General features: G+C 58.5%; 1 protein-coding gene across 1 annotated transcript in view; it reads right to left on the bottom strand.

The window, feature by feature from the left end:
* PLXNA1 (plexin A1) overlaps positions 1-14544 on the bottom strand; it is a 52451-nt gene extending 37907 nt beyond the window's left edge. The window contains exons 1-3 of the mRNA XM_053599512.1: positions 14350-14544; positions 8000-9272; positions 6212-6394 (exon numbers count right to left, since the gene is read on the bottom strand). Of these exons, the coding sequence (XP_053455487.1) occupies positions 6212-6394; positions 8000-9253 (1437 nt within the window). The 5' untranslated portion in view covers positions 9254-9272; positions 14350-14544. The remainder of the gene's footprint in view (positions 1-6211; positions 6395-7999; positions 9273-14349) is intronic.
* Positions 14545-26082: the final 11538 nt, after the last annotated feature.

Below are 26082 nucleotides of genomic sequence, written 5' to 3'. Positions count from 1 at the left end.
CCTTCCACAGAGATGGCTGCTGAGCCAGCCCCAGCTGAGGTGTTCAGGGAGGGGTGGGGGCCCTTGGCCACCCCCCACCCCAGGCCCTCTGGGGCACGACCTACCTCCCCTCTTCCTCTCCTCTCCCTCTGGGTCAGGCCTGCACAGCTAGTGCAGAAACCAGCTCCTAACCCCCCAGCCCCTGCACAGGAGCCTTCCTTGGGCTGGGGTTTGGGGACAGGTTCCAGGCCCCCTTCCTGGGTCCCCATCATTCTCAGAAAGGCCAGGAAGAATTTGATACTGGAAAAGCAATTAGTTGATTTCCTCTTGGCAGTAATTAGGTAATTAAAATGTGATTTGTAGGAGGCCTGATGGCTGGAACTGGGCCACACACCTGTTGGAGGAAGGGTCCCAGGAATCCCATCTCTCCCATCCCCCCCACCAGACAGGGAACAGAGGGCCCAGCAGGTGGGAAGGCCAGGGCTGCCTCAGACCAGCTTCAGCAGTGATCACTCCGTAAGCAGTGGCCTTGCTTGACCCTGGGCCTCCCCATCACAGGGCTGTGTGAAAATCCAGGAGTTCACAGTTCCAAAGGGAGCATCTCTGCCTGGAAGGAGTCTGGAGATGAGGCCCAAAAAATCAGCCCCTGCTATGGAAGAGAGGCACACAGCCTCCTGAGGAGGCATGGCATGCTGGGCCACCACAAGACAGTGTAGACTGCACAGCCTCAGTCACACCGCACTGATGAGGACTCTTGTCCTGTCTTGGCTAGGTCCTGCCTGCAGTCCAGGACGTCACCAGCATGGGTCCTGGCAAGGGAGGCTGCAGCAGAGACCCCCTCCCCCAATGTGTTTGTCCCAAACCCACACGTCATCCAATGTCCTCCCTCTCTCTTGTGCCCTCAATGCCCCAATGCCACCTCCAGACCTGATCCCAGTGCCCCCACAGACTCATGTCATCACACCCCCTCTCCTTTCCAGCCGTTCTTTCTACCTCCCCTGGCTTACCCTGCTCCCACCAGGCTGGTGACTACAGCAGCCCCAGTGAACAGACCTGCCACATAGGACCAAGTGCCCAAGGTGGCACCTGAGGACCCCTGGCCCCCCAGGGGCACTGTTTGGCTCCTGGCATACAGTAGTGCACCTCTGGGCTTTGGTCCTGCTGTTCCCTGTCCCCCAAAACATCCTTCACAACAGACTCTCCAAGCCCCTGCCTGCTGTGGGAGACAACTGCCCAGTGTGGGCACATGCCAGGCTGCCCCACCAGGCTGGCCATGAGTCTGGGCACGCTCAGGATGGCACTCAAAAGTCCTTTGCTGGCCTGATGTTGAGAGGGTCATTCCTATCCTAAGATACTGCGCCTAGACCAAGGCTTGACTCACCAAGGCCCTTGTATGCCCCACAGGACCCCAGTGGCCCTGGGAAGCAGCAGTGATGCTGGGGCTCTCTGGACAAGCAGCTGAGACAGCACCAGCTATACCCACAGAGCAAACGAGGGCGCCCTGTGTCCTAGGGGCTCACTCAGCCCACAAACTATACCCAAGAGAAAGGGAAAGGAGGCAGCACATGCTCACCAGAAAGCACAGATGCCTGCGGGGCAGCAGTGCCCAGGACAGAGCCGTGTAGGGTGACATCCATGCACGTGCAAGGCACATATCAGCACACCTGCCCAGACACACAGCATGAACCACAGCTGCCACGACAGTGAGGATGGGCCCTGGTGAAGAGTTGAGCAGAGGGACTCCAAGGAAAACCCTGGTGTGACTGCCCCTCTGAAAGAGCAGAGCCAGCACGAGGGCCCCATCCGGGGGAAAAGTGGCATCGAGAGGGGGCTTCGGGGATGGTCGGGGCCCAGTGTGTTCTCCCGTGATACACCCTCAACTGGCCTATTTCCATGTGTGTTACCTGTAGGTATCCTCCCAGCCTCACCCTGCAGGACACGGGACCCCCTGGGGGAGGGAGTAGGCCTCCATGCGGCCAGCACAGGGCAGCTCCCCAGAGGCACCAACACTACAGCTGCCCCTTAGAGCAGCCACAGGACTCTGCAGGGCAAGTTGTGAATTCGACCCACACACACAAATGCAACTCAACAGGGATGAGTAACCTCACCTCTATTGGGCCAGGGCTGCAGAGGTCAGCACGCCTGTCCACTGGCCTCCAGCCCCAGGCGGCTCTCCTAGGACATCTCCTGCCCACCCCCTTGCAGAGACCCTGGACAGGGAGGCTCAGTGGGGGTCTGAGAATAGGCTCCACCCACCTGACCCTGGGGCTAGGCACCTGCCATCTGCTCTGTACCTGCTCAATCTCTGGACACCACTCCATGCTCAGAATAACACCCCTGGGGTCAGGCCAGAGGCAGGGGCAGCACCAGTGGAGTGATCTGAAGTGTCCGGGAAGCTTCTAGAGAGGCACACACCTCCAGGGCATCTCTTATGCCTGGAAGCCCAGGCCCAAAGCAGGAAACAAGGAGCTCAGAAGTCACAAGCTCAAGGGAGAACTGTCTTGAGTGGGGAGAGGGTCAGGCAGAGCGCCCTATTGCAGCACTCCCTTCCCAGCCGGCCGTAGGTCCTCGTGCACACTTGGAGCTCTGTGGCCTGCAGGCCATAGCTCCTGAGAGTCCACTGCACCTCAGCCTCAGGGCTCATGAGCAGTCAGAGTCTCAAGCCACAGGGCCTGCCTCCACAAACCCTCACAAACTAAAGAGTCATATGGCACCAGTGGCCTGCAAGACCAGGCCTATGCACACAGCAAAAGGCCCACGGCCCGGCCATTACTGCAGCTGCAGCATGATGCGAGAGCAGGTTGGGGCCCACCCCAGGGGGACTGAGCCTGCCCAGAGCCTGCCAGCAGCTCCCAGGGAGGCCCAGGAGGCTGGGGTGTCACTAGGGCAAGCCTTCCTGCTGCCAGGCTCCCATCTGAGCCCACAGCCCAAGTGGGTGCCCTCCCTCAGGCCCCACTCTGAGGCCTGGCACTCCACGGGCTCACAATGCCTCTTCCCTTTGCCTGGGCCACAAACTCGTGACCCACAGGCACACCAGAATTGGCCTATAATACTTTCTTAACATGTAAATTAGGAGCCAACGTTTAACAATCAAGCAATCTCATATAAAATACAGACTTCCAGATGCTCTTAAAAAACTGGATGATTGGGCAGATGTAGTCATGTTTCTGCCTGGTATGGTCACCAGACGGAGGCCCTGGACAAGGCTTGCCCCTTGGAGCCTGCAGTAGTGGCAGAGTGAGCTGGGTGCCTCCAGCCTGCCCATGGGGCAGCACTCTCCCCACTGTGGCTTTGTGAGGAGAGGTGCCATGCAGGAGTCCTCAGCCTACTCTCTCCCTACTCACTGGGTACCTGGGCTAATTCTACAGGACCCAAACCACAGGCCGCCCTTTAGAACTGCCAGAGCCCAGGAGTCCCCAGGGACCACTGGGAAGCTATGGCAGGGCTCAGGCTGGGGGGTGTGGGCAGGAGGAGTGCTGGGAGAGGCACCCCAGAAGGAGTGAGGCAGGTGGCGGCAAGGCTCTGGAGAAGGGGGGAGGCAGGGGCACCCCTAGCCAGCCCTAAACAGCTGAACTTGGCAGGTCTTAAATTAATCGGCTACAATTTTACACAACATGTTTGGCAGGGCCTGGCCCCTATCCAGTAAAGTCCTTGGAGTTCCCCAGATGCTTTTTAAAGCTGAGGAAGGACCAGACCTGGGAAAGAAGGGGAGGGGCCCGCACAGAAGGCCTGCCGCTGGGTCAGGCAGCAGGTTGGGGGTCCCTAGGGCTGAGGCTCCAGCACATAGCAGGGAGAGGCGGAAGGTGGGGGTGCCAGTGCCTGCTGTGCTCAGACAGGGAGCCAGGCCTGGGCCAGCCTCAAGGGGAGGAGGAGCCCGAGGGCCCAGCCCTGTCCCAAGGCCCTGAGGGTAGAGGTACTGGGCAGCCAGCAGGGGAGGAGACCTCCCCACCATGCTGGTCCAGAAGGACCCACGGCCCTCTTCACACTGGCTCTGGGCCCTGGATCCTGGATTGCTGTCATCTGTACACACAAGCTGATTCAGGACAACTTGAGAGAGGAGTCGGGTAGGAACTCTTCTGCCTGCTGCCGGCCCCCCGCCAGGCCCATGTAGTGAGCAGGTAGCAGGCAGTCCTTCACAGTGGGTCAAGGCCTGAGGGCAGTGTGGGGACCTGCCGGCTCACCACCTGCAGGTTTGGCCCAGGGGAGGAAGGCAGGACTGAGAGTAGTAGCACAGGATGCGGGGAGGTAAGTTTCCAGCAGGTGGAAACTCATCCAGGGTGAGAAGGGATGGTGGCAGGTCCCCACTGACACTGGCTTGGGGGCAACAGCGCCATGTCTCGCTGACAGTTCCCAACACCAGCAGCCCCAGCACAGCTGACCTCAGACATCTCAAAGGGTGCTGTCCACTCATGCTGCATGTAGCACCAGCCGCATGTGTTTAGGGACAGAGAGCTGGTTTCCAGGGCAGGGGTCCAGAAGGCAGTTGAGGGTGCTGAGTCTCTGAGGAAGATGCTAGGCTCTGAGAGGAAGGGACCTGGCCAGGAGCACATGGCAAGACCCAGTAGTGTTATGAGGACACAGACAGCTTCCCCGGCTGGACTATTCAAACACCATGTCTCTAGGAGACAGGTGCCTGGACACCACTGCCCACTGTCCTTCTTGGGACTGGGAAAGGGAGGAGAAGCAGGGAGGGGATGGGAAAGGAGGAGGCAACCCCAGCTATGGCTATCCCAGGCCCCACACAGCCTCTTCTAGTAAATGGGCCCAATGCAACTCCACAGTTCCATACTCTGAGCTGCAGTGTCCCCTCTGTGGGACTGGGGTAAGGAGGCAGGGGAGCACAGCCAACTAGGACAAGGGAAACAGCTTCATCCTGCTTCCCTAGCCAAAGCCCCCACCCAGATGGTGCTGGAGCACAGGAGAGCAGAGTACTGTCTGGCCTCAAGGGGAAGACTGTCCTTACCCCAGCCTTCCTGTCACCAAAGGGACATTCACCCAACTCCGGCTGGGTGACAGGTTTGGGGGTGTGTCCTACGAGATGTGTCCAAGCAGAATGTACCCTGGCTCTCAGCCCCTCCCAACACCCACTCATAGGCATTCACTGGCCCATCTCTGAGGCTCCCCCAGCCCCTGGCGCCTCCTGGAGCAGGCAAAGAGGGTATGCACACTGGGGGAAGGATAGCACCCCCAGGGTCACATCACAGGCCCAACCCTGAGGGCAGAGGGGCTACCTGCCACCTGCACCACACACCCTGGTGCCCGAGTTATGTGGGTGCTCAGCCTCAGCCACTCTGAGTCTACCCAGCAGAACCCCAGGGCACTCTCCACCCTGAGGCCCTCAGTCAGTGACTGGGCCCCCACTGGCCCCAAGACCACTGGCAGCCGAGTAGCCCAGAGTCCTGATACTGGTCCTATGTCACAGATGGGGAAGCAAAGGCCCAGGGGTAGGGCTTCCCAGAGACCACAGAGTTTAGTGAGTGGACGACACCACCTCAGACCGCCACATCAGAAATGGGAGATCCCTTCCAGATACGGCATCAGGGCTGAACTGGCGAGGCCTCTGCTGGCCCCAGGCCCAGCCTTACCTATGGGTATGTGTGGATTAAAGGTACATCAACACCAGGCCTCAGGACAGCTGTTATCCCATAGCCTGCATCCACACCAGGATGGCCCACCCTTTCAGGAAGCCCTCCTGTGCCCAGTGTTCACAAGAAGAAGAGAGCCTAAGGGACCGGACCAGCCATGCCCGTGGCACCCAACCCTCCCTGCAGAGCCCCCAGAAGCCACCCCAAGCTCCTGCAGTGCCAGCCAGAGGCAGGGGGCACTGCACTTGCCCTGCCCCCTTGTGCAGGGGAGAGACTGGGTGCAGAGTGCTGCCTCAGCAGACACTGGATCTCCCAGTCCAAGCAGTCTGCCCCACCCCCACCGCCTACTCACAGCCCTCCCCAAGGTCATCGTGTGCCCTTGGAGAGCCTGCCTGGGCCCCATACAGACTCCTGTGTGGCAGGCCACACTGCCACCGAGGGGACCCTCTCAGTGGGACAGCCCTGATGGAGTGGAGAAAACAGCCCACTGGGGGCACAGAGAGGAGCAGGGCCCCAGCACAGGGCGATGACGCCACCCTTCTCATACACCAGATCTGGCTCCCACGTCACGAGGCAACACTATGCCCCCATCCTGTTTGCATCCTTTGCTCCCACCCATTCCCCACCCCAGCCCACCCAGGCCTAACCTTACGGATGCGGCCACTGCGTGTGCCAGCGAACACCACTGTGCGGCCCCGGTAGTCGTAGGCAGCCACCGCGGTCAGGCCATCGTCTTTATCCACGAACAGGGGCATCCCCTCAATGGTGACTGTGCCCCCCAGCGGCTGGTTGAAGTCCTGCCCACAGAAGTCATCATCGATCTGCAGGGGCTGCAGGGGAACGGGTTGAGAGTGGCTCTCTGGGCACTGTCTCCCTTAGCACAGGCTTCCCAGCAGGGCCTCTACCAATGGGAGAGCGGGGCTTGCAGGGTTGGGGCCGCTGAGGGTCACGAGAGATGAGCATGCAGCCCCTGGGACCAGGAACTGCTGGGTCTGTCTTGCAGAAAAACTGAGGTGAACACACCTCTCCTGCACCCCCGCCCAGTCTTGCACAAGGGGGCAAGAAAAACGACAGCTTAGTCCCACTCGGGGCAGCCCAGGGCGAGGCAGGGTGGAGCCACAGAGCAGCCACAGCCTGTGGTCCTGGTGAGGGGGTGGCCACCAGTGAGTTGTAGAGACAGAAAGGTTTATTTAATTCAAAAGGTAGCTGGTGACACCTAAAAGGCAAAGTGAGGGGCCTGCTGAGCACACACGGAAGCAATCAATAGCACGAGATCCCAGAGATGGCACCGCGGCACAACGTGGAGGGGCTGCACCAGTGCTGGGCCCAGGAGCGGGCAAGGCAGACAAGCAGGGGCTTGGGGAGAGGACAGGGGAGGCTGAGCCCCCGTGTGGCAGTCTTCCTGGGGGACAGGTCACTCATGTGAAAGGAAGGGGCCAGGGCCAGGTGGGCATGGAGGCCATGAGGAAGAGAGAAGGGACAGGTGAGGGGGCCAGTGAGAACTGACCCCAAGGACAAGGGTGAGGCCCAGCCTTGGGGACAACACATATAGCTTGCGTGGGGCCCAGGTAACACGCTGCCCTTCAAAGCCTCAGTTTCTCTAACTGTATGGTGGGAAGAAAATTCCCATGCTCGGAAAGCCAGGGAAGGGTGGACAGATGTGTCTGCTGAGAACACTTGGACCCTGTACTCCCTGTGGACATGAAGAGGAAGGACTGCGGGACCCTCATGGCCCTGCTCGGCCCTGAACAGAAGCCAGCGTCCCCCGGTTCAGAGATGGGAAGACAGTAGCCAGAGAGGAGCTGGGTTTTCTCTGGACTCCCAGCAAGTCCTGGCAATGGGAGCTGAGGCCTGAAGGGTAAACATTGGAGGTCCCAACCTAGGCAAAGTTCCTGCTCTTTCACTTTCAATCCTGAGCGAGGAGTTACCCTGGGTAATCAGGAGCACCCAAAATGGGGCCCAGCTGCCCTAGCTTCCTCCCTGCAGGGCACAAACCACAGCCCACAGTAGGGTGTCCCCTGGGGGCAGAGCAGGCAGGCCACTGCAAGGGGCACCAGGAAACAGGAGCACTGGAAACAGTGCTCCAGAGACAGCATTTGGTCTCCTGATTGGGTCCGGCCCCAACTCTTTCACTGGCACTGTGTGACCATGAACAAGTCATCTCTGCTCTCTGTGCCTCAGTGACCTATTCTGCGAAATGAGAACACGACAGAGCAGGTGGGCATGTAACACTGTGCCAGACACAGGGCCAGTATCACACAGGGACTGCAGGTGATGGGGGTGGGGTACCACACCCATCCCCTCAGCCACTGGATGCTAGGAGCAGATTTCAGGGCTGGCACTCTGGGCACAAACACAGGAAGGCAGCAGCCCCAGCGAAACGGCCCAGCACCGCAGCGCAGGCTGAGGCAGAGGCCGGGTGGAGGTCCACTCACCGAGTTGATGCAGCCCAGCTCCTTGTTGAGCAGCCAGGGCAGGGACAGCTTGCCCTCCCCGCGGTAGCAGGACTGGATACGTTCCTTGATCTTCTCCTTGATGGCCCTGAGCGTGAACAGACACAGGGCTGACTCCTTGGGCGGCTTCACACGATTCTTCTGGCCTTGGGCGAACACAGTGAACAGCACGTCCTCGTCCTCGGCCAGACCCAGCTGGCGGGCCAGGGCGCGGCCAGGCCGGCTCAGGTAGGCATCCTGCACAAGGCGGTACTCCACCCCCGCCTGCTCACAGCCGATGGGGAACTCCACATACGAGTAGAACTTGGGGTCATCCACGCAGAGCCGCACGATCTTGGAGGTGAAGAAGTGCTCGCCAGCTGCGTCAGGCGAGGTCAGCTGCGTGTCCAGCTGCAGGGTGAGGTAGTAGACAAACTGCTCACTGCGGAAGCTGTACACGTAGTAGATGTCGAAGGCCGGGAACTTGGACAGCGTGTCCGAGGGGATCTTGAGCTGTGATGATACAAATTCGTCCTGGTACACGAAGCCAAACATTTCGGCGTCCTCCTCGTTGGCCATGAGCCGGCGGCTGGATAGCGTGGGGAAGTACTCGGACTTGCCGTCAATGGGCGTGCCCACAAAGAGCTTGGCCTGGCCCTGGCCCGGCAGCCCAGCGATGAGCACGCCGGCCATGCTGCCCGCCTCACGCACGCTGGACAGGTAGTGTTCCTTGCGGTGATGTGGCTCACCCAGCTTGAAGAGGTCGTCCAGCCGCAGGAACTGGCAGATGCCCTGGGAGGCACTGCCGCAGGCCAGCAGGCGGTTGGCGGCGTAGTCCAGCAGCAGCAGCTTGTTGACGTTGTCAGTGCTGCCCAGGCCATGTGGGCAGGACTGCACGCTGGGGGGCGGGTAGCACTTCTCGTTGTCCTCCACAGGACCCGTCACATGGGCCCGCAGGAGTGTCAGGTTCCCGGACAGCTTGTAGATACGGTTCACTGCGCCCACGTACACTTCACCTGTCTGCTCGTGAACCACCAGGTGAGTGAGGCCCCAGTCGCTGGTCGCAAAGGTTAGGAAGGGAGGCTGCAGACCCCCACCTGTCCTGGGTGAGCCCGCCACCACCTGCACACCCCCCAGCAGCAGCAGCAGCAGCAGCAGCAGCAGCATCAGGAATGCCCGCAGGCTCGGATGTGGCAGTGGCATGGCTGGCTGGGGCCTCGGGCCTCGGTGCTCAGGTCCTGCAGAGGCGAGCATCATGGCGCTGGGAGCCTCAGCCCTGGGGAGAACCAGCAGGAGAGGGCACATGAGTGTGGGCACAATCCCCACACCAGAGCACACGCACACCCTGTCTCATGAGCTCTCAACGTGTTTCCTTCCTGTGCTGGACATGCCCAACCACCTCCAGAAGATAGGACCCAACCCTCAAGGAGGCGGTGGAGGTGCGAAGACCTCCTCCCCAGCCTGAGGCCCTGCAAGGGGTAAGAATGCACCAGCCATGGCTGGAGACCAAGATGTGGACCCCAAGAATTGCACCTGTGCCTCACCATCACTCTCGGGGGACAGGAATAGGTGTGGAAATGGGGAAGCAGGAGACCAGGGCCTGGGATCTAGACTGGGGCCCTGGCAGACACCCAAAGCCTCCTTATACTATAGGGAGCAAGGCCTCCCAAGCCTGGTTCTCAGGGCAGGTGACAGCTTCCCTGCTTGAGGCTGCTGGGGATGCTCTTCACCATCACTGTCCCACAGAAGTCAGACACAGATGGGCTTTACGCTCATTCCTACGGCCACAGACGCCACGCCCCAAACCGGCCCCCGTTGGCCATAGTGCACACTTGGGTATCGTTCCTCAATGCAGGCAAGAGCCAGTCTGGGTCACTCTCCATGGAATCCCTGTCCTGGGGCCAGCCCCTTGCCGGACCTCAAGGCCTGCACCCTGGAAGCCACACTGTGTGCACCTCCCACCCACATCCCGACCCCAGCCCACCTGCCCCCTCCACATGCCCTCCCTCCTTTCCCCTACCTCACACCCAACTCCAAGGCTGGATGAAGTCCTCCAAACAGAAGTGGGTGGGAGCTTCCTGAACCCCACTCCTCTGCAGCAACCCTCCCTCCCCAGCCTCAGCACCTTCCTTCACCCAGATTCTACAGTTGACTAGAACCTAAGGCTTATGCCAACCTACCCCCTTCCTCCATGCTCTTAGCATCACCTGGACACGTCCCACAACATTCACCCCTACTTCCCAGGTCCATGATCTCTGCTTCCAAACATCCCCCAAATAGCCCACTTCCTCCTTCCTGGGTCACTGGCCCTGCCCACCTGCTTCCACCTGGAACCCAGGCAGCACCCTGGCCCACTTCTCTGACCTGCACATGTGTCAATGCCATCCAAATCCTGCCCTGTCCCCCTCACTGCCTCACCTGGAAATGCCTCACCTGCCCACAGCCCAAGCAGCTGGCAGACTCTGGGTTAAATCCAGACCTGTCCCTCTATAGCTGTGTGGGCCTGGTGGGGGCATGTTCCTTTCCCCACCTATAAAAAGGGGGTGAGAGGGAAAACCATGGCTTGTGGGCCTGGTGCTGACAGTCTCATCCTCTTGGTGTCAATGGGGTCCTCCCCTGGATCAGCCGTATGTGTCAGGGGGCTTCTCACGACACTCCCAGCAGGACCCTGGCCCTGGGCACAGCAATGCTGAGCTCTAAGTGTGGGCAGGCACCAGCTAGGGCTGCACACACCTTTCTCACCCCTAGACAACGACCGCACATGGTCAGACGGCCCCATTTTACAGACGAGGAAGCTGATGCCTACAGATAGACGCCTTCTGTAGGGAGCTGGCCTTGGTCCCAGTGTCCCCTGTGCCTCACTTCCCCTTTCTCCCTGGGTGCTCTCACCTGCTCAGGTGTCTGCTGAGATGTTTCCCTGTGGCACAGCACTCACTGACAGTTCCTCCCCCCTGTACAGAAGGGCAGTTCTGTAAGCGGGCCTGGCTCCATGTGACTGAATGCTATACCCCAGAGTCAGGCCCACACCAAGAAGAGCGCAATGCATACTCGCAAATGAATGAATGAGTGAACAAATAAACCAGCGGCCAGCCAGGCCTGGGTACAGAAGCCCTGTTCCTCCACCCTGTCTCCCTGGCCCCCAGCCCTCACCCATGTGCCCAGTGTATAGTCATTGCTCAGGTGGAGACTGAGGCTCTGGGGAGAGAAGAACTTTGGCTGGAGTCCCACAGCAGGGCTGCAAGGCTCCACCCAGGCTGTTGGCCACTTCTGCAGGACAGCACCCCAAGAACAGTAAGGGGATTACATAGGCAGCAGGAGAGGAGACCCATCCCAACTAATAGGAGCCTAAGGCAGACAGGGGAGCCAGGGAACAGGCTCCTTGTGGAGGCAGCAAGGCTGGGCTGAGAGCTGAGTACATGTGAACTCCAAAGAAAACATGAATCACTCACCGTTTATCAGTTCAAAGCAGGCCTGCAATTACCAGGGGCCGGGCTCTCCCCTCCTCTGGGATAATTATACATGTCTTAATGCAATTATGGGCCCTAATTTTTATATTAAACAGGAGGGACCCAGCTGAAGAAGCCACCATCCAAACTCCAGTCTGGCCCTGGGCCCACTACCCTGTCCCTCTACCCCCGACAAAGAGGCTGCTGGGATGGGACAGACCCAGGGACACGGGGCTGCCAGCCAGGAAAGAGGGTAGCCCAAGCTCAGAGCTGAGTCCCTCATGCTCACATCCAACAAAGGACGCTGAGGATGCCTGGGTCACTTCTTCTACCTCAGAGACACAGGGCTTAGGGCCCTGGTGACCCAAGGTCACCCAGTTAGTCCTGGCAGGGCAGGGCCCCGATCCTGGGGCCCTAGACCCAGGTGCCAGACAACCTGCTGGGGCGCGACTTCAGTAGCGCTGGGTCTGCCCAGGAATGAATGCATTTATTCCAGTGCTGGGCCTGGGGCCTGGGGGCCACAGGGGCTGGGAGGGGCCCTGGCAGACACTATGCTCTCCGAGGAAGGAGAAGAGCTAGCCGAGGAAGGAGAAGAGCTAGCCGAGGGCCTGGGGAGGCTCCCCAGGGGGGCTGTTCCACCTGCCTAAGAAGGATTCAACACACTAGGAAGGCAGACACTCAGGGACAAACAGCAAAGAGCACAGGCCTGGGGTGGGGACCTGCTGGTCATGTAGAGGGCAGCAAGAATGGCTGCAGCTTGCCAGCAGTAAAAGTGTGTTGAGTCAGAGCTGGAGCACTAGGAGAACAGGGGATGCTGGATGTGCTGAATGGGGCTAGCCAGGGAGAGCGAGGCTGGGCAACAGGCAGGCAGGGGCCCGGACCCAGGGGCCTCCATCCTAGACAGGATGGGATCAGCCATTGAACGGAAAGCCAAGATAGCAGCGCTCCCTTCCTCTCTCCCCTTGCTGAATGACACCAGGCTCCTTCTTACCTTGAGAAACAAAGGCCTTCAGATCCCTCCCCCCAGGGGAAGAGCCCACTCCCCACTAGCCCTTCTGCTCAGATCCTTCTGAAGCGCAGGCAGGTTGGGATGCAGGCAGGTTGGGATGCAGGCAGGTTGGGATGTCCGCAGAAGGGAACATGCTGCCAGGCTGCCTAGTGGTTCCCCCTTTGCAACCAGGAGAGAGGGCTGCCCTTGTCACTTGACCTCCCCCCAGTGGAGGTCCCCAGGAGCTGATCCCAAGTAGCTCTGCTCCCCTCCAGCTTGGGGTCCTGCTGCTCAGAAGCAGTAACCTACATGCACCTTCCTTCTCCTGGCCAGCTGCTTGGAGCTGCTGCAAGCATGGGGACCTTCCTGGGAACTCAAAACATGCACACAACGATCTGAGGGGACAGTTCTGCTTTGTCCACAGAAATTTCATGTGCCGCCCACTCCAGAGCATATGCCTTGGCCACACAGGGGCTTGCCGGCCTCTTCCACAAACCCAGGCCTCCGCCCATGCTATCTGCTCTGCCCCAAATGCCCTTCCTGGGCCCCACGGTGCCACCTCCAGGACTGGAAGCCTGGCCCCAAAGCGCCATCGCTGGTGTGTGTGTGTGTCTTGAACCAGGCTGGGCAGTCTCCCTGCACTGGGTGCAGCACCTGGCCTCTCCTGCACACCTCCGAACCCGCAAGGAGCCAGGGGCATGGGGCCCTGCTCTTCAAGGGCCAGGGCAGTAAAGGCGAGCCCCGCCCCCGCACAGCCTGAAGGAACGTGAGCAGAGGTGGGCTGCGCTGGGCAGTCCAGGAGGAGCTGGCTGACAGGGCAGAGGCTTGGCCACGTCCCTTCCCCCCGACACACACCCCTTTCTTTCAAGGGGCGTGGCCCCAGCACCCCACACCCGAGCCAAGGGCAGCTCCTCGCTATAGGCAGCTCCTCAAGTCCCCCTTGTACGCCCTCCCGGTTCAGGGCTGCACCTGGGACCCCACAGCTGGCAGAGGAGCTTCCTGGCAGTCCCACTTCCATTCCCGGAGGCGGTCCCCAATCAGCCCGCCGCCTCCAGCTATGTCGCGCACCAGGCCGGGGACTGTCCAGGAAGCAATCGGAAGCCTCCGAAGGAAGCAGGCTGACCCTGGAGAGGCCCTGAGAGGGGGAGGCCGAAGAAGCCCGAGCGGGGCGGCCTCCGGGCGGCACCCGTACCGCCCCCTCCCAGCCCGGCGGCGGCCCTGCGGCCCAAGCTGGACCCAGCGCCCATCTCCCAGCACCCCGGGCCAGAGGGACGGGGGAGGCGGTGGTTCCCAGGAAGCGGCTCCAAGTTCCACCCCAGCGCCCAAGGGCCGGCCAAGGGGCAGCCCCACGACCTCCTCCCGACTCCAGCAGCCCTGCCCAGGCGGCTGCGGAACCCTGCCCGGGCCTGCCCATCCCGGACCTCGCCGGCGGCCAGAGGTCGGAGCCCCGCCATCCAGTGACCAGGCTTGGCCTGGGTCCCCGCGGGCCCTCCTGGGGGGGGGCTGCCGCAAACTTTCTCTCCTCCTTTGCAGAGGGGGCAGCGCCCGCCCCCACGGCGCGGCCCGGGAGCGCTGCGCGGTGGAGCTCCGCGGGCCCGGTGGGGAGGGCGGGGAGAGGCCGCGGCGCTGGGCCCGGGGGCCGCTCTCCAGCCGCGGCGTCACCGGGATGCGGCAGCTCCGCGTCGCCGCCCAGACCCGCGCGGGCGTCCAGGCCGAGCCGCAGCGACACGCGGACACGGACGCGCGCGCCGCAGTCCCCGCGCACACCCCCTGCCCGTCCAGCCCCACGCGGAGGGCGGCCCCCGAGCACGGCGCGGCGCCGGCCCCCCGGGCCACCCCGGCCTCGGGACGCTCGTCCGACCCGGCCTGCTCCCCACCCACCCGTCCCGCGCCGCGGGGAAAGTTGCGCCCCGACTCACCGGCTGCCCCGGGGCGCGCCCCACCGCCGGCCATCGCCGCGCCCAGTCGCCCGCGCCGCCGCCGCCCGACTTGCCTCGGGGCCGCCGAAGCCGAGCAGGCCGCCCAGGCCGCCACCGCGCCCGGGCTCCGCTGCGTGGCCGCCCCGCGGACGCCCAGCATGAATGGGGCGCCGAGCGCCGCGCGGCTGCGGACCGGCCTCGCTCTCGCCGCCCGCGGAGCGCTGCGCCGTGCGCATGCGCCGCCTCGAGACTGGGGGCGGGGCCGGCGCGGGCCGCGGGGCGGGGCCGGAGGCGGCCTCCAGAGGGCGCTCTGCCCCGCGCAGCTCGCCCGCCAGGGCCCACCGCGGGCCTTCAAAGGGCGATGCTGCCGCCCGCCTTAAATCACTGGGCGCCCGAGGGGCGTCCTAGGAACCCCCACCCCTAGGCTGGCGGAAACCCTAGTCTCCTGGAACAGGGCATGGCCTCCGTGTGCCGGTTCTAGGAGCACAGCCTGCGTTCACGGGAGGGTAAACTGAGGTCCTGGGCGCCCTGTCCATTAGGTGGGACGGGAGCCCCTGGCCCTCTGCGGCCCGAGGCTGGACGGCGCATTCAATGCCCTGGTCACCGCCAGTCCCAGACCGGGGGCCAAGGCAGGGGCGTGGCGGGACTCAAGTCCGTCTGGCCTGGAGCTGCGGGGTTCCAGGGCGGGTGCTGCCCAGCCAGCATGCCAAGCCCCCAGACACCAGTGGCTCTGCGACTGTGCCCAGGCGTCGGGCCTGCGGATCCTGAGAGCCCCCCTCCCCCCCTCCGCCCCGGGTGGAAGCAGCCAGGCCATGGTGAGACGGGCAACAGGGGCGAGTCATGACTGGACCGGAAGAAAAGAGCCCGGGAGCCTGACCGTGGGAGGGGGCCTGGTCTACGGAGCAGGCGGTGTTCGCTGGGCACCTGCCTCGCATCACCGCGCAGGGGAGGAGCCCTTCCCACCTCCCACAGCTAAGAGAAAATGGACCCAGAAATGACCAAAGGCTCCCGGCCTGTCTCATCCCTCTCCTCCTTCCCCAGAAGCAGCCAGGACCCTTGATTCCATGTTACCCTTTCTCTGGCCTCTCCTTGGGTGTCACCGCGTGTATCTGTGGCCATGAGGGGCTCGGTGTGGTGTTGACCATTCCAGAAACAGGGTCACAGCGGTCTCCGTCTCTGCTGGCGGGCGGTGTGTCCCTCTACTATCCTGTTATGTGCACCACCTTGCACTGCTGACCGTCCACTCTCTGCTGATGGGCATGGGACTGTCTTGGGCCACAATGGCTGAGCTCTGGTCGGCTGCGTGTGCCTCCTGAGGGAGGGCCTGGAGCTGCATATGTCCAGCTTTGGTGGATGTGCAGAACAAGTTCCCCAGCTCACGCCCTGCTGCCCCATGTCCCCACCAACACTTTTGCTTTCAGTTTTTGCCAATCTAGTGGTGTGAACTGGTTCTTCATTGTGGTTTTAATGTGCTTGTCCCAGAATGAGACTCACACATCTTTTTAAAAGGTGTATTTGCTATTTTATTTAACAAACATTAATAGTGCTGACTCTGCACAAGGCTCCACTACCCTTTACAGTCCTCTGCCCTGAAGTTGGAGATGTGCCCATGTCTCTCTGGACGGCGGGCCAGTGGCAGTACTGGAGAGCAACTCCAGAGTCTGTGGTCCCAACCCACTGCTGGCTACACACACACATGACTGAAGAGCCCTCCTTCCTCATGGGCTACAGGACACACGCATTGCAGCCATCGGCTCTACTAGCAAGTCCTGTCTGCTTTCTGAGCCTCACTTTCCCCATCCGTGAAATGGGCGTAAGAGGATGTAGAGCTATAGTGAAGAGACAGTGCAGACGCCACAGCTAGCCTTGGAAGATGCTCATCCAGATGTCACCTCTCTCACCAGTGCCAGGGCTATCCCAGGGCCTTTTCCAGCCTGTCCTCTAAGGAGCTGCCAAGGCAGGCAGTCCTCAGGGTGCTTCTTGCTCTGTGTCAACAGTCCCCAAGAGAGCCCAGGCCTGTACTCTGAGGTCCAGCCTTCATCTCCAGCTATCTTCTGGAAAGCTCGGGAGCAGCTAGACTGGCCAGAACCAAGCCCACAGTTACCTGGGTGCCACCCCCTCCATTCTTCCCCATTTCTGTGGAGTGTACCACATCACAAGGTTGCTTAGCCAGGAACTCTGTGCCCCCACCTACCCCTGCCCCATGTTCCCTAGCCTCATGGATTCTTCCTGAAAATTCCTTCTTGAATTCTCTGCTTCCTTCCATTCCCACTCTGGCTGCTCTGGAAGCAGAACCTGCTCTCTGCTCCCCTACCTATTGATCACGCCTGTCACTCCTCAGACAGCAGCAGCAACGACTTTGACTTTCGAAATAAGAATCTGACTACATAACCCTTTCATTAAAGCCTGGGGGAAATCCTACCTCGCACCATACGCAGCCAGCAAATCTAGGTGGACCATAAGCTCAAGCACCACAAGGAAAACTGTAAGACTTTTGGACAGCAGAACAGATTAGCTTTATAACCTTGAGCTAGGGAAGGATTTCCTAAATAAGATATTAAAAAATAAAGGGAAATATGGGTCAATCTGACTACATTAAAATTAGTTAATTTTGTTCATTAAAAGTTATAAAAGAGAAAATAATGAGACAGGCCAAAATCTCGGAAAAGATGTCTCACATACAACATGGCTATCCTGGTGCTCTCCCCACCCCCCAGACTGGCAAAGGATGCATATCCAGAATATATAAAAAACTCCCAAGAATCAATAAGGAAAATGCTACAACCCACAGGGAGGTGGGAGAAGACCTGGGTAGGCAGTGTCATGGAGAGAACGGCGATGACTGTGCTGGGGGCTGTGGCTTCCGAGCCCCTGCAGGCGCTTTTGCCCAAGCCGCACCCACCCTCTGGTTAGCTCTGAGGTTAGCACCTCAAGTGCAGGTGAAGTCTGAGGTGCTACTTCAGCAGAGCTGAGACTGGAGCTGGGTCTGTGGCTTTCAGAGGGGAAGGGAGTCAGCAGGCCGCTGAGTCTCGTCCCCTGGGGTTTCCTTTGGTGGTTGGGCAGCATGCCGTGGGCAGGGTGCAGTGATTTTTAGGGACGTGGCTCCATTTCAGGGGGTGTGAGGTAGAGGTTCTTTCTGTCCCATCCTGTGCTCTGGATACCTGAGCACTTGAGGGCTCACTTCTGCGTGGCTGGCCCTGAGCCCCTGTGAAAACACTTGCCGAGCTTCTTCCCTCCTTGAGGCAGTCCCACGGCCACTGGGTGAGCAGAAGGGCCAGAGATAACCCACTGATCCCCGGAAACCAGGCTCAGAGCTGGGGGGCATCCAGACCCCCACCTGTCCCTGGACCCCCATGAGAACCTGGCATACCACTCCCAAATATGCCTAACCCAGTACACAGGTTTCCACATTTGGGAAAGATGGTGAGCTTGTCAGTCACCAGCCGCACCCACTCCGGCCCCTCTGCCCTCCACACTGCAATTGCACAGGGGGTGGAAGTGGGGACCCCTACACAGATACGTGTGCAGTGCACACAGCTGAGATGCAAGCAAACACACGCTTCTCAGACACGTGCGCAGTGCACACACGCCGACATGCAAGCGAACACACGCTTCTCAGACACGTGCGCAGTGCACACACGCCGACATGCAAGCGAACACACGCTTCTCAGACACGTGGGCAGTGCACACACGCCGACATGCAAGCGAACACACGCTTCTCAGACACGTGGGCAGTGCACACACGCCGACATGCAAGCGAACACACGCTTCTCAGACACGAGGGCAGTGCACACACGCCGACATGCAAGCGAACACATGCTTCCCAGACATGTGGGCAGTGCACACACGCCGACATGCAAGCGAACACACGCTTCTCAGACACCTGGGCAGTGCACACACGCCGACATGCAAGCGAACACATGCTTCTCAGACACGTGGGCAGTGCACACACGCCGACATGCAAGCGAACACAAGCTTCTCAGACACGTGCGCAGTGCACACACGCCGACATGCAAGCGAACACACGCTTCTCAGACACGTGCGCAGTGCACACACGCCGACATGCAAGCGAGCACACGCTTCTCAGACACCAGATACATGCACAGTGCACACACACCGACATGCAAGCGAACACACACTTCTCAGACACGTGCACAGTGCACACACGCCGACATGCAAGCGAACACACGCTTCTCAGACACGAGGGCAGTGCACACACGCCAACATGCAAGCGAACACACGCTTCCCAGACACGTGGGCAGTGCACACACGCCGACATGGAAGCGAACACACGCTTCTCAGACACCTGGGCAGTGCACACACGCCGACATGCAAGCGAACACACGCTTCTCAGACACCTGGGCAGTGCACACACGCCGACATGCAAGCGAACACACGCTTCTCAGACACCTGGGCAGTGCACACACGCCGACATGCAAGCGAACACACGCTTCTCAGACACGTGGGCAGTGCACACACGCCGACATGCAAGCGAACACAAGCTTCTCAGACACGTGGGCAGTGCACACACGCCGACATGCAAGCGAGCACACGCTTCTCAGACACCAGATACATGCACAGTGCACACACACCGACATGCAAGCGAACACACACTTCTCAGACACGTGCACAGTGCACACACGCCGACATGCAAGCGAACACACGCTTTTCAGACACGTGCACAGTGCACACACGCCGACATGCAAGTGAACACACACTTCTCAGACACGTGCACAGTGCACACACACCGACATGCAAGTGAATACACGCTTCTCAGACACCAGATACATGCACAGTGCACACACACCGACATGCAAGCGAACACACACTTCTCAGACACGTGCGCAGTGCACACATGCCGACATGAAAGCGAACACACGCTTCTCAGACACATGCGCAGTGCACACACGCCGACATGCAAGTGAGCACACGCTTCTCAGACACAAGATACATGCACAGTGCACACACGCCGACATGCAAGCGAACACACACTTCTCAGACACGTGCACAGTGCACACACGCCGACATGCAAGCGAACACACGCTTCTCAGACACCAGATACATGCACAGTGCACACACGCCGACATGCAAGCGAACACACGCTTCTCAGACACGTGCGCAGTGCACACATGCTGACATGCAAGTGAACACACGCTTCTCAGACACTTGCGCAGTGCACACACGCCGACATGCAAGCGAGCACACGCTTCTCAGACACCAGACACATGCATAGTGCACACACGCCGACATGCAAGTGAGACACGCTTCTCAGACACCAGATACATGCACAGTGCACACACACCGACATGCAAGCGAGCACACGCTTCTCAGACACGTGTGCAGTGCACACACGCCGACATGCAAGCGACCACACACTTCTCAGACACCAGACACGTGCACAGTGCACACACGCCGACATGCAAGCGAGCACACGCTTCTCAGACACCAGACACATGCACAGTGCACACACGCCGACATGCAAGCGAGCACACGCTTCTCAGACACCAGACACATGCACAGTGCACACACCGACATGCAAGTGAGCACACGCTTCTCAGACACCAGATACATGCACAGTGCACACACACCGACATGCAAGCGAGCACACGCTTCTCAGACACGTGTGCAGTGCACACACGCCGACATGCAAGCGAACACACACTTCTCAGACACCAGACACGTGCGCAGTGCACACACACCGACATGGAAGCGAACACACGCTTCTCAGACACATGCACAGTGCACACATGCTGACATGCAAGCGAACACACGCTTCTCAGACACATGCACAGTGCACACACGCCGACATGCAAGCGAGCACACGCTACTCAGGCACGTGCGCAGTGCACACACGTTGACATGCAAGCGAACACATGCTTCTCCCACCTCTCCCCTCGACGCACACACGCTGGCCTGCCTGCCTCCTTGCATACCAAGTTCACCCATTTTCCACCTGGAGGACCCCGGACGCCCTGCCCCTCACACCTCTTGTGCCACCACTCCATTGTCACTGCGTGGTCCTTCATCCTACCTGCTGTGCCTGTTGCCTGGCACAAAGTAGGTGCTCCCTGGAGGCTCTGTGACGTCCACTGACTATTATATGCCCTGTGCCAGGCCGTGTGCAGTGCTGTGGTCATCTCGGCTCATCCCCATCTGCCCCTGTGGGGTCCTGCTGGGAGCCCAAGTCCACAGGGCACCACTGATGGTAAATGTTGGGCCGGATACAGCTGCCGTCACATGCCAGGAACTCACTCTGGCCAGGGAAGTGTGCTGGGGGCAGCATGGACGTGGGAGAAGCATGGACGTGGCTCTCTGCAGAGCCAGAGACAACATGACACCAGGGGGTGGTCAAAGACCCTGCCCTGCAGCTCCAAGGGCCCAGAGTTTCACCTGATCCTCACCAAGCAGAGGGGCTCAGCTCAGTGCAGTCACTGCAAAGTGAAGGCTGCTCGGCCCCACGCACCCTCCTCCCAGCCCGCCGAGCTTCACACTCTTCGTCTCAAGTCAGTCAGATGCTGCTGGTTGCAAGTGACAGAGGCCTGAGATGAGACCCCAGGAGGCACCTGTTGGCTCAGGTGAGCAGCAGGTCAGACAGGAGGATCTTGGGCAAGGCACAGCTGCCAGGTCCTGGCATCTCTCTCCCTCTGTGAGCCCCACTGGATACTGGCCTGGTTCACTTCCATTCTGCTCCTCTGTACACAGTAGCCTCAGCAGCTCCAGGCTCGCCTTGCCCCATATGTCCAGGGAAGTTCCCCCAAAGGAGGCTCAGTGAACTGGGCTGGACTGTGCGGCCCCCTCCAACCAGTCACTGTGGCCATGGGTGGAACCTGGCAGCTGCCTGAGCTAGGATCAGGGACCTCTCCAGAGCCAGGTGGTACTGGGGAGGCGGCTTCTCCAGAGAAAGCCCAGGTACAGCTATTGGGGCATGCTGGCCTGGACACAGGGCAAGCACCGGCCAACACAGCCACCTTCTCCCCAACTCAGCACAGACTGGGATGTCAACACCTGCAGGGGGGGTATGCGTTTACCCCCATGAACTGAGGTGGGTATGCTGCTGCCCCCACTCTGTACATGAGGACACAGCTGCAGCGAGGTGGTAGCAGAGCCCAGCTTCCAGGGCAGGCATTGTGGCTCCCCAATGTGTGCTCAAGCCCCATGCCCTGTGTGTGGGGCCCCGTGGGCAGTGGGGGGATGCCAGGCCACCTCCCTCCCTGTATCCCCAGTGTTCTTGCTACACTGGACTCCAAAGGTGCCTCATGCCTCAGGCATTTCCTATGCTCTTCCCCAGCCAGGAGGGACCCACCTCCACCCTTTAACTTTTAAGACCTACCCCCTACTACCGTTCTCCCAGAGGCCTCTCTAACTACAGCTCCCACCCTGAGAGCCTCCTTGGCTTCCTGGCTCTCTTGTGCCAGCTTTGGCCAGTCTGGACTCAGATCTGTCACGGCCCCACCCCCAGCCTTGGAGACACACCAAATCACTGGACACAGGTATAGACACTCAGACACACACTCCTACGGCACTAGAGGGACCCACACAGCCTCCTCCTGGGCCTGCAAACTCAGATGCCTTCACAGGCCCAGGTGCAGGTGATGGAGAGGCCAAAGAAGGCCCGGGAGGGCAGTGAGAGCATCACTGGGGGGTGCTGAGTGAGTGGCTCTGTGGCAGGTAGGGTGCAGCCAGCAGCTCCAGGTCCCAATCTCTGGCTTGGTCCTGCTCCCACACATCACATGCCACCCTGGGGCCCATAGCCAGGTCACCACTGATGCCCTCAAGGATAGGAGCCCTCTTCAGGGCCATGGCCTCTGGAAAAGCCATCGCTTACACCCCCTTTGTGAGTCTAGCAGCCCTTGCCCTCTATGACCCCCAGAATCAGAGCAGCAAGAGGTCCGCCTCTCAGTGCCCCTGGATTTCAGGGAAGCAACCCAAGTTTCCTCATGGAGCTTAGCACACGTGGGCTGAAGTGGGAGCTGGACTTCTCTCCCTAATGGTAATGAGGCAGCAGCCTTCTTTGTCCAGCACTATGGGGTCAGGAAAGGCCAGCTGTGAAACAGAAGATTGAAATGTGATCCAGGGTCTCAACACACAATACCCCAAATGTTCAAGATCCAATAGAAAATCAGCTGTCACAGCAAGAAATAAGGAAATCTTAACTTATACAGGAAAAAAAGTCTCAGCAAGGAAATAGAAGTATTAAAGAACAACCAAACAGACATTTTAGAATTAAAAAAAAAAAAAACTACAATAGCCAGGTTAACTCAGTGGATGGCTCCACAGTAGAACAGAAGTGAAAGACCCAGACTTAAAGACAGGACATCAGAAATTACTCAGTGTGAAAACCAAAAATAGACTGGGGTTGGGGGAGACCCTTGGGGCCCTCTGGGATATGATAAAAGGTTAAACATTCATGTTATCACATTGCCAGAAGAAGAGAAAGAGGGAAAAGCTGAAAAAATAGTCAAAAGAAGTAATAACTGGAACTTTCCTAAATTTGGCAAAGACATAAATGTACAGATTCAAGAAACTGAATGAACTCCAAACATTATAAACCCAAAGACGTCCATATCACGACACATCATAGCCAGACCTCCAAAACCTAAAAAAACTTGAAAGCAGCCATAGTCTTGTCTCTGGAGGAAAACAATTCCAATGACATGGGTTTCTCATCAGAACTCACAGGGGCCAGAAATAAGGGCAACAACATTTTCAGGTGCTGAAAGAAAAGAATTGTCAACCATGAATTCTATTTCCAGTGAAATTATCCTTCAGGAATGAGGGGAAATCAAAACTTTCTCAGATAAAGGGAAAAGTAAGAGAGTTCTTTGCCAGGAAACTTACTCCAGAAAAAGGGGCAAAGTAAGTTCTCTGCACTGAAAGAAAATGATGAAAGAAAGAATCTTGGAACATCAAGAAGAAAGACTGGAAAAAGCAAAACTATGGTTCAGTACCCTTTCTCTAAAGCTTTCTAAATCACATTTAATAGCTGAAGCAGAAATTTTAACATGACTGGACCTTTCAATGTATGTAGAGAAAATATTTAAGGTAATTATATAATAAACGGGGCAGGGGAAAGGGACATAAAGATAAGGATCTTACTTCCCTTGAACTGGTGAAGTGTGGACAGCAGGAGACTTGGTAAGTACATGGACAGGTGGGATACTTAAGAGCAGCCACTAGGGCATGGGGGCTGCTGGTCACTGTCACGGGCTTCTTGGTGCCTCCATCTCTGTGTGACCTTTCCATGTCACAAGGCAGCTGGGATTACCATGTGCCAAGCTTTCCCTAAGGAACCTTGTTCAACAGGGAGGACCACTGGGCAGGTAAGGGCAGTGACCGTCCCCTTTTCACAGATGAAGAAACTGAGGCATGAAACAGGGAACATGCTGAGCAAGCTGCTTTGGGCCACCAAGGCCACGTTACAAGGATTCCTTATGATGAAGCATGGGGCAGAGGGAAGGCCTGATCCCCTCTGCAGCACCCTCCCCACTGCCAGCCTCCTCCACGCTTTGTCATGGGGGTCTTTGTGATTTTTCTAATTTATCAGGAGCTTTGCACATGACGCTTATTCCCTGTTCTGGTGACTTCCTTCTCTGAGGTCACCCCACTGAACTTCCTCTTCTGGGAAGCTTGCCCGATGCACCCACCCACCCTGCTGGGGCAGGAACAGCACTTGACTCATGGGTGCTGTACCACATAGCGTTACCTACCATTGGGGTTGGCTGACAGTGCCACAAAGCCAGGCTGTCCCATGTGAGGGGTGGCAAGGAACAGTGTGTGTCTCCTGAGACCAGATGAGCAGCCACACAGCCTACTGCAGCACAGGGCCAGGAGTGGCTAGGGCCTGAGCACCCTCCACCTGACTCCACGTTCCATGCCCTGGAAACCCCACCAGGGAGGCAGCACTTTTCTTGGCTCAAGGGACAAACACCAAAATGACATTCAAAATACTTAATAGCCAAAGTTGGGTGTGGTGGTGCACACCTGCAGTCCCAGCTACTCAGGACACTAAGGTGGGAGGATCCCTTCTCCCCGTACGTTTGAAATCCAGACTGGGCAACATAGTGAAGCCTCATCTCTAAAAAATAAAAATAATTAACAGAGTAAACATCAGACATAAACCATGGGTGGGACAGCACAGGTGTATGCTGTCGGAAACCCCCCTTTGCTTTTTCCAAAGGGACATTCGCTGACTGAGTTCTCTAAAAGGCACAGGCCACTGGCTTCAGGAAAGGCTGGATCCAGGGGCTTCAATAATGTCACCAGGCATTCCTGGTTGCTTGTCCTTCTGTGAGCGTCCTCAGGTGTGCTCTTCCAGCCAGCTGGCAAAGATGGTCCTGGTATCTCATTGTGCTTACTGGAGCCACATGACTGACCATGTGCGGCAGCCACCGCGAGGAAAACACAGGAGACTCCAGCCTAGAACAAATTACAGAACCCTCCCCCCACACACACCAGCTGCACTCACCTCTCAACAACACACTATAAGGTGGGGGCAACTGCTCTGGTGTCATGGCTGCCATTTCCAAACCCTCACCCTCCAAGTTGTCTGGCTTTTTTAATAAACAGATAGTTTAATTATTAAAATACATGCCTGTGGCTCAGTGAGTAGGGCGCCGGCCCCATATACCAAGGGTGGCGGGTTCAAACCCAGCCCTGGCTGAACTGCAACCAAAAAATGGCCAGGCATTGCGGTGGGTGCCTGTAGTCCCAGCTGCTTGGGAGGCTGAGGCAGGAGAATCGTGAAAGCTCAAGAGCTGGAGGTTGCTGTGAGTCCTGTGACATCATGGCACTCTACTGAGGGTGGTAAAGTGAGACTCTGTCTCTACAAAAAAAAAAAAAAAAATACACACTCATGGTAAAAACAAACAAGCAGTGTAAAAAAGGGGCACATAATACAAAGTCAGCCTCCCTCTAGCCCCAACTGGTACATCTGCTATGTCCTTGCAGAGACTATTATAAGCTTGCAGACACCTAGGAACATACTGCCCCTTTTCTCAAAAGATACCTATTGAGAAAACGGGTGCTTTTTTTCTCTTACCAATAGCTTTGTGGAGGTCATTCCACAAGAGCTGCCTGGAGATCTCTCTCTCTCTCCTTCCCCACACTCCTTCCGTTTTCCTTTCCTTCCTCCTTTTCTTCTTACTTATTTCCATACAGTGCAGTGCAGGACCCTTCAACATACAGCTCCATGCACCCTTACGCTGGGACACACGTGTGTAAGCACCACAAAAGCAAAGGGATCCTTCCCCGCTCCCTGCTGATAAGCCCCCTACAAACACCCCTTGCACACAAGAGCCACTGCCCAGACTCCCAGCACTGAGGCTGGCCTTGCCCATCTTTGGTCTTTGAACTTCACATAAATGGAGTCAGGCCGCACTGCAGCAGACACACCCAAGTCCAGTCACGAGTGACACCTTCACACAGAGTGTGATAACTCCTAACAGCTAGGAAATGAAGGGCCAGTTCTCTCACGACTATGTTATGTTGCAGAAGAGACGCCCTTGCTGGCTCTGAGGAAGTGAGCGCCATGCTGAAGAAGGGTGAGTCCTGAGCCAGCAGATGGCTGTGGCCTCTAGGAGCTGAGGTGACAGTCAGCAAAAACAAGCTAACAAAAGAAACAGCCCCTCTGTCCTACAGCTAGCAGTAAGAAAAGGGATTCTGCCAACATCCAGGTGAGCATGGGAGCGGAGCCCTCACTCCAGGGAGGGACGCAGCTGGGCCACACCTGCGGCC

This window comes from Nycticebus coucang, chromosome 8 (genome assembly GCF_027406575.1).
Source record: "Nycticebus coucang isolate mNycCou1 chromosome 8, mNycCou1.pri, whole genome shotgun sequence".
Lineage (NCBI taxonomy): Eukaryota > Metazoa > Chordata > Mammalia > Primates > Lorisidae > Nycticebus > Nycticebus coucang.
The sequence above is the reverse complement of the archived record's forward strand: the minus strand, read 5'-3'. Positions and strand labels throughout refer to the sequence as shown.